General features: G+C 41.9%; 2 protein-coding genes across 6 annotated transcripts in view; one reads left to right on the forward strand and one right to left on the reverse strand.

Moving 5' to 3' along the window:
• Window positions 1-253: 253 nt before the first annotated feature.
• CHCHD7 (coiled-coil-helix-coiled-coil-helix domain containing 7) lies at window positions 254-5,870 on the reverse strand. Of its 4 annotated transcripts, XM_027128068.1 has the most exons (5): window positions 5,762-5,776; window positions 4,687-4,812; window positions 2,823-2,892; window positions 1,138-1,236; window positions 254-392 (listed from the first exon to the last, which is right to left on the reverse strand). In XM_027128068.1, the coding sequence occupies exons 3-5, from the start codon at window positions 2,874-2,876 to the stop codon at window positions 288-290; spliced, it is 258 nt and encodes an 85-aa protein (XP_026983869.1). In that variant the 5' UTR covers window positions 2,877-2,892; window positions 4,687-4,812; window positions 5,762-5,776; the 3' UTR covers window positions 254-287. The 4 variants fall into 4 exon arrangements, with proteins under 4 accessions (XP_026983869.1, XP_026983868.1, XP_026983866.1 ...); XM_027128067.1 differs by lacking the exon at window positions 4,687-4,812 and having other exon boundaries at window positions 5,762-5,870; XM_027128065.1 differs by lacking the exons at window positions 4,687-4,812; window positions 5,762-5,776 and adding an exon at window positions 5,411-5,717.
• A 370-nt stretch (window positions 5,871-6,240) lies between these two features.
• PLAG1 (PLAG1 zinc finger) overlaps window positions 6,241-13,264 on the forward strand; it is a 50,876-nt gene continuing 43,852 nt past the window's right edge. Inside the window, exon 1 of one of the 2 annotated variants that reach the window (XM_027128058.1) lies at window positions 6,241-6,466. The gene's annotated coding sequence lies outside the window, so the exon portion shown is untranslated. The remainder of the gene's footprint in view (window positions 6,467-13,264) is intronic. The other variant, XM_027128060.1, reaches the window with a different exon arrangement.

The following is a 13,264-nucleotide window of genomic DNA, read 5'->3' on the forward strand; positions in this document are numbered from 1 at the left end:
CGACTTACTTCTCTTTCGAAACTCAGCGGAAAAGCTCGACTCTTCATGGACTCTTTCCTGACGCTCCCCTGCCTTCAGGAAGTCTTGTAAACTCGGTGACACGGCACAGCCAGAGCGGCCTGCTCTCGTTATGGCACTGAGAGCAAACACAGAGGACACAGGGCTTCCCCTGGTGGAATCTGAGATCTGTCTGGGTAAGGCCTGGAAGGTCTTAAGAAGTTACCGTAACCACTTATTAAACATATTCATCTGCTTCTGAGTTAAATAAACCACTTTAATGCAAACACTCAATAGGGCATCTTGCCCATTGCTTGCAAGATTATGTCTCTCTCTGCTGCTGTAGGCATAGACGGCTTCACTCCATCCCGTCTTCTCTGGATCATGATAGAATTCTGTGTGTATGTGCAAAAAAGAAAAACCAAAATCAGTCAAGTACTAAATGCGAATCAGTTACCAGTAATCTGCTATTGTGGTCTTCAGAAAGGAAACGTAAAAAACCGAGTTTAAAAAAAACAACAAAGAATGCATTCTAGGACTCCAGATACTGTTTTCAGACGATTCTCAATTAAACAGAAGTGATTGTTCCCACAGGAATATGTTAACTGTAACTGGGGTGGGGACACACTTTGTAACTTCAGGCCCATCGAGAGGAGCTACGGAGTAACGGCCAAATGAAACCAACAGGTAAGCTAGCAGAGGGACAGGAAGCAGCTGGATCCAGAGCTCAGAGAAACAGAAATTATATGGCAACGTCCGCCAAAAATGGGACCACGGGTGATGGCGGGAGAGGAAGAAGAGAAAAGGAAGCCTGATGCGTGTTGTGACGGGGCGAGCCACCTATTCCGCTCACCTCCAGAAAACTCCAATTGTTAACAAGGCTATCGCTTTAGGGCCGCAGGCACTTATGCACGTAGGAAGACACACCTCTATCAGAGCTGCGTCCTTACACGTGGGCAGAGGGTGAGGCAGCTAACGAGAGCGCCCAAGGATCCTTTAGGGCACACGGAGGATAAAGTCAAAAAGGTAAGTTTCCGACAGCCATCACTAAGGAAGGATTGTGGGTGCTGACAAACTTCAGGCTTCAGTTTCAAGCTGAGCAGATGAGTTTCAACATAAAGGTAACCAAACTAGGCTTACCCAGAACTTCCGGCAGTTTTTGTACTTCAAGAAGTGAGCGGAACACCTTTCTTTGTCATAGTTATATTCATCCATACATCTGGTAGAAGCATCAGATTCCTTAAATATGTAAGATAGGTATCATTTAAGAGGTGGAATGGCATCTAAAAAAAAACAAACTTCTGAAGCTGCTTCCCCCCCAGAGCAGGTAATGTGAAATAGTTCCTTTTTGTTCATTTGAACGAACAGATAATGAACAGGAACAGAATTATCTTTCCAACTATCCCAGCATTCGTTCTGCTCAAAGCAGACATCTTCCTTTTCACAGTGGCGTCAGTTTTCTGAACACCTGATCACAGGAATTTGAGTCGAAGCACTGACTGAGATCACTTAACCCAGTAACCGGTCAATGAACAGGCCGAGGCAAGGTGCAACATGCTCAAGATCACGGTGCAAGGAGTTCCCTGGCGGCTCAGTGGTTAGGCCTCGGTGCTTCCGCTGCCGGGGCCTGGGTTCAATCCCTGGTCTCGAAACTAAGATCCCACAAGCCACACGAGGCGGGCTGGCGCAGGGAGGGAATCACTGCTGTACGTGGAAGCAAAACTCAGTCTCCCGACTCAGAGGGCAGCTCTCCCCCCCTCCAAGTTCTCGCTTGGCCTTGAATGTTTGAGTTAAGGTGGTTTCGAGAACCTAAGTAAGTTGCTAATGACTGGTCTGCAAGGTAACTTAACGACATTCATCTCAACGTGTGTTCGGCTATCATTTGCTCCATTACGCAAGTAAGTACACAATTATGCAAGCAATTTTAATAGGTTATCATTAATATCACTTCAAAACCACAAGGAGCAACACAGGGCTAAGAGTTCAAAGGAGGGTAGCTGCCATTTGGGAGTTAAATTTCAGCTGTCTGAACTGGAAGTAGATTGGAGAACAAACTTCAAAGTGAAAGGCATGATTCCGAGAGTCCAGCTAAAGGGAAGCTTTAAATAAAGGGGAAGGTAACTTCCTTCACAGATCTAAGAAACATGGTCTAGCTAAAGAGACTTAGTAAAGCCGTTAAACAGATGTCATATATGTAGCAAAGCTAATCTTCTAAGCCAAATATTTAATGAATGTGTATATTTGGAAAATGCATATAGGATCGGGAATATAATTTTCATAGCACCAGTCCAACGACTGCATTATTCAAGGGTGACAATGCCACAAGTAAGAACCGCTAAATCTTACCAAATAAATGCCAATAAAGCTTTACCATTACAACGAAATGTTTTGTTTACATGATACCTTTGTGAAAACCTTCAGGCTTTAAATAGCCTAATTCAGTTCTCAACCCTCATCCTCAGCAGGTTGTCTCAGGGACATGATGAAGGCGTTGCTATCAAAACATAAATTTCAGGGACGATTTAAAAATACCTACTTTCCATCTTTGCATGTTTGGACTCAAGAATTTGCTCTGTGTTACACATGCTTGTCTAGTATAACAGTGATGTTACACAAATTAGGGAAACTTAAAAGAGATGAATCCTTGTTAGCTAGATTATGAATATCTAAAAATGCTCTAGTGAAATAAGGATACACAGGCCAGGAATATTTCTCGTACAGAAATAACTTTATTTAAGAACTGCAGAAAACTGACGCCCACAAAATCAGAAGAAGCCTGTTTTTCCAACTCGATACTCACGACAATTAAAAGCGATCTGGCTTACCAACAAGCAAGGATTTATGTCAGGATCTCTCAGCCTTCCAGCTACCACGGGCATCCTACCTGTCTTCTTCCTGCAGGCAGATGTTGGGGAAGAGTTACACAGTGGATGACAATATAAGCTAGTAAATCTCATCAGCTCCACAAGTACTTGAAAAGTTAATTCTGCCATAATGATTATCCAGTGAGGAACTCATATAACCTCTGTATTTTCAGAGTAAAGACTTGGATGTGATTCTCCTTTGCACTGACTTGTGCCTCAGCACAAAGGCCTTATTTAAATTCCTAAAGTGCATCTACTGAAATTTGATTACAATGTCCAGAACAAAAGATAGTTCAGCTAAAATTTGGTTTTCGTTTACTCCTATTTCTAAAGGTTAAGCAATTAAATGTATTAATGAAACCTAAGAATACCGCATGCACTCTATTACTTCCTTATTATATATGGATTAGCACACAAAATAAGGGTGGAATACTTTAGTACAACCCAACTTTAGCAAAAACATTTGTTAACTAAAGTACATGAATGTCTACTCCATGGCCAGCCCTGGGATGGCCGATATACCAAAAACAAAAACAAAACGAAGTTATTACTTAGTTGACATTCTGAAAAGTTAAAAAAAGAAAATCTGAAACTTAACTTCCAGGGGCATCTTCTATTTAGCTGATACTTCCCAGGGTTGAAGGAAGTCAGGGAATGCTACTGTAGAGCATTCATCTTCCAACTAAAGCCGTATACAGAGATACAGCTCTGAAGAAGCCTTTATCCATTAAAGATGACCACAGTTCTCTAAGGGCCAATTAGTGATTCCAAGTCAAGCTGTATACTCATATAACAAGTATGTCGACTCTATCCCAGGACAACTACTCTCTATAATGAAGTTAATTGAAATTGGTATACTATTATCTTCAAAGACATGTCATAGAAATGAACTAAAAGGGAAAACTAAAAAAAAATAATCAACTGACTGTTAATTACTAAAAGGTAATTTTTTGTTTATTTCAACGTATTAGCATACTATCGATTAAGCCACCCACAAATATTTTTAAATGCTCTGCACTAAGTTTAAGGAACTTACTCCTGAATGGTGTTCTAGCTTAACTGTCTTTTACCTAGAGGTCTAAGAAGAAGCCAGCAAATAATGCAGTATGACTTACCAAAAACACCACTGAATAAAAACTGCATCAGTATAACCAGACAGAGCTCAGAATTTTTGTACAAAGTGGTTTCTACTTTCCTTGCCCAAGATGGGACCATCAAAACATATCAGTCATGTTAAAAGAAATAAAGTACATTCAGGAAAAACAATCAAACCCCACCAGCTCCTGAAAAGTGAAGGTATTCTGAATCTTGAGTCAACTAGTTCCGTTTCTCTATTAAGAGAAAGATCACGATGTCCAGGCTAAAGGAGATAACCTCTGCAAAGAAGGATGGAAAAAAGTCTAATCGTTCGGGGGTCTTTTCAGTACCCACTAAGTAATCCTTCTATTTTATCATCTTCACTGACCAATACATGAGTATACCTAGCTAGCAGAAACATCTTAGCAAAAAGGAAATTCAAGATGCTGTTCAACTATATGTAGAAGCTTCTTCCTCTCCTGAATACAATTCCTTTGCAGCCTTCACTTCTTATGAGAGGTGAGGGCACTAAGTAAATTCACAGCCTTCCTTTCTACATCTGTCCTATGCTGTGAGAGCAAAGAACTCTGCTTAGTTGTTCATATGCCTTGGATATAATCTCAACAACGATCAGACGCAGACAGAACTCAGGTTGCCTGCCTCCTGTGAAAGTGTTCTGGTTCGCATTTTATCATTGTCATGGGTCAGGAATTCTTTACAAATAACACCGAGGTAACATCACATATACCGAATCAGGTCTGCTGTAGGAGTTTATCCACCTTTCATTTCCTCTCCCTTCCGGATTCTAAATACAAGTCAATCTAAGTTTGGATTTCCGACTGTCACCTTCTTTGCATGAATCCTCATGTATCAACTGGAAATGAAGAGGAAATGTCAGTTTACAGTGAGGAGCGGGGCTGAAGTCAAGTTCGAGTGTTCCGCCAGCGAGGCCTTATCTACTTAGTTTCTGAAGGTACCAAACAAACGTGACGAAGCTCTACTTGCAGGGGACAGTCAGAAAGAAACCAACGATTTGAGAGAGGGGCCGCAAAAGCACGGCACGTTTGAGGAATAGCCCTAAAATCTTTTCCAAAGGGCAAACTGCTTTAAAAAGTATTTCTTGATTTCCCACCCAGTGGTTCAGGTCGCCACTCCGAGCAGCTCTGCAAAGGAAGGGGGACGCGAACGCTGCTGACCCGTCCAGCCCACCCCTCCCGTGCTGGTCCTTACCCAGGCAGGGGTTGCGGCCCTCCCACACCGCAGGGCAACCGTCGGGAAGCTGAAACACGTCCTGCGAGGCCCTCAAGCCTTCAACCCACGGCTGGGTGCAGGCAGGCAGGGTCAGGAAGTAGCGGTGGCCCTGCGGAGGGGGCGGGGAAGGCGAACGGAGACTCTGGAGCCAGGCGAGCCCCAGGCCCCGCTACCTCCAACGAGCTGCCCGGCCCCCCGACGGCGGCCGCAGGTGAACCCACCTTGCCCCGACCTTCACCTTCGACGGCGCCCAGAAGAGCAGGGGGAGAGGAAAACGCAGGGAACTGGGGGCAGGGCTAGGCATTTACGCTCCAAAGGCTGGGAAAAAGGGTGAAGGAAGGGTGAAGGAAGGGCCGGGGGTGCCCAGGCAGGGGGCAACTTCCTCGTCCCCGGCCCGAGAAGACCCGTGTTGCGGGGAGGATGTGACGGGAAGGGGCCCGCGCCCAGGCGAGGCCTGGTGGAAGCGGCGTCACGCCGGAAAAGCGGATGCGGGCCCCGCGGCGGCCCAGGCGCGCCAGTCTCTTCCCGAAGCCCGGCAGCCGCCGCAGAGGGAAGGGCGGGGAACTACTCACCTCGGGCTGCCGCTTCACCAGCGCCCAGGCCGTCTCCAGCTCCAAACACGTCAATGGCTCACGCAGCGGGACCTTAAGTAGCGCGCATCCCAACGTGCTGCCCCCGCTCCCCGGCGGCCGCCGGCCCAATCGGGGCGCGCCGCCGCCTGACTGACAGCTGAGCGGGGCCTGGCGCGGCGGGGGCGGACGGGCCTCGCCCCGCCCCCGGCCGGCGGGAGGAGGGCCGAGGCGGGAGGAGTGGGCGGGGCGGCGCGCGCGGCCCCGCCCCGCGCGACCCCCCCCGCGCCGCGGCCCGCCTCTTAACACTTCGGCTTGACGGGCGGCGTGGAAGGCCAATCGGCGGGCCCAGCTGCGGCGGCGGCGGCGTCCAGTGGTCGACCCCGGGGCGGAGCTTGCGGGGGGGGCGGGCACAGCGGCGGGCGGGGGCAGGGGGCGGGCCGGCGGGAGGCGGGGGCGGCGGCCGAGCGGGCCGGGGGAGGCAGCGGTGGGCGCGACGTCGGCGGCGGCGGCGGCGGCGGCGGCGGCAGCTGCAAGTTGGGCTGCAGGGGCAGCGCATACACTACAATGGCTGCTGGAAAGAGGCGTAAGGAAACAATTTCCAGGCCCGCCGCGTCCAGCCCGAAATATGAGAAAAAAATTATTAGAAATTCCGCGGGCGGTGTAAAGGCGGCGGACGGGCCGGAGGGAGGATGTTAAAGCCCCGCGGTGAGTTCTCCCGGGGTCCGGGGCGGCGGAGAGGCGTTTAGCGGGAGAAATATCAGGGTTATTTAAATTATGGGACTCGCCGAGGGGGCAGAGGAGCCGCGGCGGCGGCAGGAGGAGGAAAAGTTTGTGCTACTCTCAGCCCCTGCTCAGGACCCCAGAGAGAAAAATAATAATAAAAAATAAAATAAAATCATTCAGCGGGGGTGCGAGGACTCCCGGAGTCGCTGCTGACAGGGCAGGGGGCGATGCGGCTGGAGACCCGAAGGTGAGGTCGGTGGGAAAAAAAAAAAACCCTTTCTTCAGGGTCTGGAAAGTTTGAAAAGTTTTCCTCCTCCTCCTCCGCTCTGGTGCTGTGAATATTGTGACAGCGGCAGCGGCAGCAGCGAGAGCGGAAGACATTAGAGACCCGAAAAATAAGGGAAAAATTAATATAAATTCAGTTTTACGAGTAAACTCTCCGCATTTTCCACCAAAACATCCCGGGGGAAGGTCGCTTCCCAAAGGGCCTGGCGGAAACCCGCAGTCGGCAATATTTGGGGGGCACTTTGAGTGACTTGGGGGAACTTTGCCCCTTTTTCAAAAGAGGTTTTTCTTTTTTGGAGAAACGGATTTGTTTTTGCCCTTTCCTCAGGTGGGCGAGTCGGGGTCGGGGTGCGGGGTCTACGGGGAGGTGTGAGCCCGGGGTGTGTGCCTGCGGGAGGAGGGGTGGTAAATGAAAGCAGGAGATCTGCACAGAGCAGGGACAGCTTGTTGTCAGTATCATAAACAACCAAAATGGAGGGAGAACTCAGGCATATAACCAAATAAAAATTTTTTAAAAATCGCAAAAAAATCCCAAAAAATCCGGGATGCTCCCCCTTTTCTCGCTCAAGGTAGAAGGATGAACCGCCTTTCCCCTGAAGCCCATTTTGACTTTGCAGGGACCAAGGAGTTAATATTTATTTATTTTTTAAAACTTTCGAAGGGCAAAAGCCTTTTATAACTCAACCGACAATGAGAAAACGTGAAAATCCGATGCTCGAGAAGGAGGGGGAGGGAGGGGGGGAGGTGGTAGTGCAGAAACTGCTAAACTTATTGGTAATGTGGACTGATCTGAGATAAGATAAACACTATATTTGCTATTTTATAACTCTCTTTTAATGATCGTTGCGGGGTTTCCCCCCCCCCTCCGTTGGAAAAAAAAGTGATGCCATTTTCTTAATAGAGTTAATATGTGTGATTGGAAGAATAAACCTTTCCGGCTTTAGATGGCATTTTCGTCGCATTTATGCTTCAGGTTTTGTTGGTGGCTCCCTCGTTTCTTCAAACTAGGCTCTACAGAGGAGGGGTAGAGAGGTGATGCTGCACACAGAGGCTGGTGTGCAAGACTGGAGCACCTTTTGGGGTGGGGTGGGCAGTTGCTGGGTTTATCCCTTCCTGACACGTTTGCTTCACGTGCTCATCCTCAGGAAGGAATGTTCAGCTGAGGTTTTCTGGTTTTACGTATAGAAAAGGATGGTGCCTCTTGCATCACATTGAAGTTAATGGGAAAGTGCTGCTGATGTTGGTTCCACGTGGGATATGGGACAGAGCAGGGCATTTTAAAGGGACAGCTTCTCTTTTCTGATGATTTTCATCACCTACACAGAATCCCTGCGTGAGGACCAGAAGCAGAGGTTCTGGGAGGGTGTGGTGATGGAAGAGTCTCCTCTTTCCATTACTCAAATGCACCCACCTTTAGCAGTGATGGAGGGAAAGGAGGGATAAGCAAGCCCAACAGAAGATGGATATTGTGAAGATCAGTTTGTATCCAAGCTGTTCTTTTGTGTAACAAGCCCTCCCAGGAACTTTGCATGTTACATTGCTTTGCTTTGGAAGCTGATTTTGGAAGGAATTGTGGAAAAATGGGAATAGTTTAAGGTGTGTGGTGTAATGGTATAGCATTATTGAACAGCTATGAATTCTGTGCAGTGAGATCAAAGAGCTGTGTATGCCCATAATGTGAATTTTACAGCCATTTTGTAAAAGCTGTAAAATACCTAATATTCAGTTTGGCTTAAGGTACATTGAGGACTTCTGGTTGAAAACTCCAGACAGAGTGGTGGAGATTCTTTTACACTGTAAGCAGGAGACATTTCTTTAAGGGAAAAAAAGCACATACACCAACACCATGGAAAAGTTTATGCATACCCATTTTAAAACCCCATCCTATACATGTGCTGTAACTCTGCGCCTTTGAAATGGAAAGGTTTTAAAGTCCTGTGACCTACCAGTTTGCATCTTTTAGGTTGAATTTATTTGTGTTATTTAACAGGAAATGTTTACTGATCATAAACTACTATTGAGTCTAATGGCTTAGATTTTCACAGTATTTCCAAAATTTAAAATGTGTAGGTTGTTTGCTGTCCTCTATTGGAGATTAAGGTTAATCTCGAATAGAATTTACTTGTGTTCCGTTTTCCACAGGTATATGAAGTTTCTGGAATAGATGCCTATTTTCCCTTGTTTTTATGATTTATAGAAATGGATTAAAATTAGGGCTGGAGTTTTAGACTTCTTATACAGAATATTTTGTCTTGCCATACTGTACAAATTATTATTTTGAAGTCTAGTGTGTGTTAACCTGTGTTCACCTCTGAGCTCTTATCTGCACCTTTCTGTAAACATCTCCATGACAGCATTACATTGGTGTAGTGTGGTTTCTGATTTTGGAAGCAATTGCAACTTTCTAAGAACTCATTAAAAAATTAATCCCATGAACCACTGTTAAATCAAAATTGATTGGAAAGTGATTAAACTGTCAAAGGAGAAGAGAAACTCCCCCCACCCAAATAATCTTTCCAGAGGTTTTGGAATGCCATTAATACTTATAAAACCTTTGAAATTTATCGTACATTTTCATTGTTATTTTGGCTCAAGACAGTTACATTGACTATAAATGGTCAGAATTCGGTTATGTGTTTAAAATAAGTGGGACTTTTAGATCTTGAATAGTTGCCACTTTCACAAATCAGATACTAATATCAATAAATTCAGTTTCTGTAAAAGTGAAGGAAAAGTATTTCTTCCAGTTACATTAGACCATTGAGTTATTGAGGTTGTTTGGACACTTCAAGTTGTGATTAGTTTACTGTCAACCTAAATAAAAGTGCTGGTATTGTGATTTTTTTTTTTTTCTCTCTCACAAAGAATGGTATGAAACTTACTTCATGTTTGGGTTTTACACAACTAGTTACTTTTCTGAATCAGAAAATGCACTCAGAGCGCACAAGTATAAACCTGTAATTCCTCAGAGAGCCTTATTTAGATAGAGCAGAGCATGATTGCTACTTTGAATTGACTGTACTGAGCTTTTTTAATGCCTGAGAAATACTACCTGTTGAACATCTTTTTTCTGAAGCTACCATTAAATTGTACCAATTTACAGAAATAAGCTAAAGTTATTGTATACTCAAAATCTTTATTTCAGTTAAAATTAGAGAAACCTCATAGGCTGAGATTCTTATTTGAAATTTATATGCCTAATTTTGCTATTCGAAATTCTATAAGGTATTTAGCTGCTTTGGAAGATGATTTATAAATGTGGGCTAATTCTGATAAAATTCAATACCTGCATATTTATTATAACCTAAATATTTTAATAAACAGACATCTTACAGCTAAATAAATTAATGAATATGTTTTTATCAACATAGTTTCCCAATTTTAAGGATACTCTCTGTTTTAATATCATACAAAGGTGTTCTTTTTCTTTCCTTTGTTTTTAACATAATCCTGGTTGTCACTGTATACATTTTGGTTTGGTATTCTGGAAATTTTCCTTTGTAAGGATTAAATTGTTATTTGCTGAATGAAATACAATGCTCCTGTCTTTGAGATTTGAAAAGCCTGAGAACTGAAACATGTATCTATAGCGATCTTTGAAGTTTTGTTTTGATAATCATTTGCCCCTTAAGCTGTGTAATCAAAATATTGGTTCCTTCCAGGAATGTTTTAATGTTTTTTATTTAGAATCTTGTTCTTTGGGAAAATAATATATATAAAAAATTACCTGTTACACACACGTGCACACACACACACACACATGCACACACACACCCAAGAAAAAAAGAAAAAAGTTCTACTGAATAACTTTACTTACACAACCTGGAATACTTGTTCTTTTTGATGTGTTTCCAAATGTATAGGAAATAAATAACAAATTGTCCTCTTTATGTTGATAATGTCTTAGATTCTTAAGTTATTTGAGTAGGGAAGAGTTTCAGAAGAAGGAAGGAACAACTGAATCTGTTCAACACAACCCAATATAATGAATATGTTAAAGGTAAAAGGGCTAAAAATTGTCCCTTGAGCCATTTTCTAAATGCTTTAAGAACCTGATAAACACCTTATCTGAAACATCAAATACTTTAAAAATATATCAGACACTGCAAAAGAACAAAAATGGACCTTTGATTTCTTTAATTTTAACAGGAATTAATGTAGGCAGCATATTTAACCAATTAGTAACTGTTTAGGTAGCCTTGGAAAAGTATTTACAAATAAGTTAAATGTGAGGGCAGGGTACACTGGATTGATGAACAGTTAAGTTAACTATGATTTTAGAATCCATGCAGGGGAATTCTTTCCCATTGTACAATAAGACCACTTTAGAGGCAACTAATTTTTACTTTTGTATGTATTTCAGTCCCTAATTTTTTTTGAAAAGCTTGAACCTGACATCTACTGTGTTACTACTTTTCATTTATACAGGGCAATTTTTATATCTCATTAGCAAATTTAATTTTTAAATTTAATTTGAGAAATTAAATGCAAAATTTGAGACCATAACATTTTATGAAAGTATTGGTGTGTACTTCACATTTGAAGCTATGAGAAATATACATGTGTGAAAACCTGGCAGAAATGATTGCAGGGCCATGATTTGATTTTTACTTTTAAATCACTTGGCCTACTGCCCAGTCATTTGCATTCTAGTCTGGGTGCCCACCTGTCTCCACCTTTTCCACCAAGGGTGGTATTGACAAGGGTATGGGTGGTGAGGAACTGCCAAAGGTGCTTTGGTATTTTTGTTTTCTGATTTTGTGTATGTACTGGTATTTGTTGTTGTTAAAGTGTTAAGGTTTTTGCTCTTTTTTTTTTAATGCTTATCAGAAAACAAAGTCACAATTTCAGAAAACAAATAATATCTCATTTTTAAAAAGTGAAGTGATGTGATACTGCATTAAAATTGTTAGTGTTTATAAGTCCCTGGATGTCTTGTAAACAGAGTTACTGCAGGGTCATGGTATTAAAACTAACCACAGTGGTGTGTGTGGGGGGGGATTTGAGATGGCAACCTAAGAAATGGGTATGCCTGCACAGAATGAATGAATTCAGGCAGTTATGTCCTAGCTTAATAGGAGGAGCAACTGGCTTGAAATGTTTCCCTGTATTTTTTTTTAAGTGAAAACTTTTCCTAATCTAAATACATAGAAAACCTAGAAATATGAATGTGTTAGAAAGCAAAAGTGTTCTTTTTTGATGTCTTAAAAAAAATGAGTTTTCAGTAATGAAAGTGTATTACAAGAACATAAGTATGGACTAAAATGTCCAAAATTAATGGGGAAGAACTAGTGGATGAGAATATCAGATTAAATAATAATCATGGTAAATTTAAAATTTGACTTCTGTGAATAAAGAATAACTAAATACAAAGCAAATAATAATAAATTTACCCCCCCAAAATGAGAGTGATAATTGGGGGATCTATAAGAGAGTATTTGTAATACAAATTGCTGGTTTTATAACCTTTTAAAAATAGTTTCCCCAAAAGTTTTCCCTCCATATCTTTAGACTTGTATTAAACTAAATTAAATTTAAGAATAATATGTAGTGGTTATTTGGAATTCTTTATTTTTAAATAAGGAAAAACGATTTTTTGTTTTTTTTTTTAAAGATTAAAGATTATTTTAAATGTGTACCTAAGTGAAGTGTTCTGAAAAATCTTAGAAACTGTTGAAAATTATTTTCTTCATTCTTCATCAGAAAGTTTAAAACTTTCCGTTAAGTTAGTGAAATAAATTTTAAAACCTTAGTATAAGAACAGTGTACTTTGTGGACTTTTTTAGGGCAATTTAAATCATTTCTTACAGACTTCATAACATTTAAAAAGCTTCTCACAAGGTAAAGATAAGAACATTCACAAACTTCTTAATTTCTGGAATGTTTTTAGGTGTAGGCTGACAATTAAAGGAATTTTCCTTCCCATTTACTAATTAGCAATTGATTTTCTGAAGGAGAATCTAGACCTATTACAGTATTATGTTCGGGAGTGGGCTTTTCCTTCAATATCAGAAAATACTTTGAGGGTAGAGGAGGCATCTTTTCTTCATGGGTCTCTACAGATTGTGATGATCTGTCATTGCAGAGTCTTGAGCGCTACCTTTTTTTTGAGAGTGAGAGACTCATTTGAGGCTTTCAGATATTAAATGTTTGAATTATTTTCTCAAACCAGTATTGGAATTGCACATGTGTTTATTGATTATTTATGATATCCTATCTTTTAGTTTCTGAATATGGGAATGTTAATTCTCAGATGAAATGCTACAACTAAAGGGCTGCCACTTGACTTTTAAAAAAATTGTCTTTTTAATCAATAGTTTGACCTTAGAGCCTTTAATTTTGAGATACATTTTTGGAGACTGTTAAACTAGAAATTAGAGAACGAGGAATTTAGTCCCTTTGTCTAATAGGCAAAATTAGAAAAATGTTTTAGTCAGTTTTGTTCATTTGAAGATACTTTAGCAAAAAGTTGATTCACTTGTTCTTGATCAGAAG

The sequence above is a fragment of the Aethalodelphis obliquidens genome, unplaced genomic scaffold, assembly GCF_003676395.1.
Source record: "Aethalodelphis obliquidens isolate GAN/ISIS:26980383/991018 unplaced genomic scaffold, ASM367639v1 scaffold33, whole genome shotgun sequence".
NCBI lineage: Eukaryota > Metazoa > Chordata > Mammalia > Artiodactyla > Delphinidae > Aethalodelphis > Aethalodelphis obliquidens.

Coding starts and splice junctions, on each gene's coding strand:
- CHCHD7 (XM_027128064.1), bottom strand. CDS start 2,990: ATGGCAGAATTAACTTTTCAAGTACTTGTGGAGCTGATGAGATTTACT. Junction 1,237..2,822: donor ACATAAATCCTTGCTTGTTG/GTAAGCCAGATC, acceptor TACATATTTAAG/GAATCTGATGCTTCTACCAG. Junction 393..1,137: donor AAAACTGCCGGAAGTTCTGG/GTAAGCCTAGTT, acceptor ACATACACACAG/AATTCTATCATGATCCAGAG.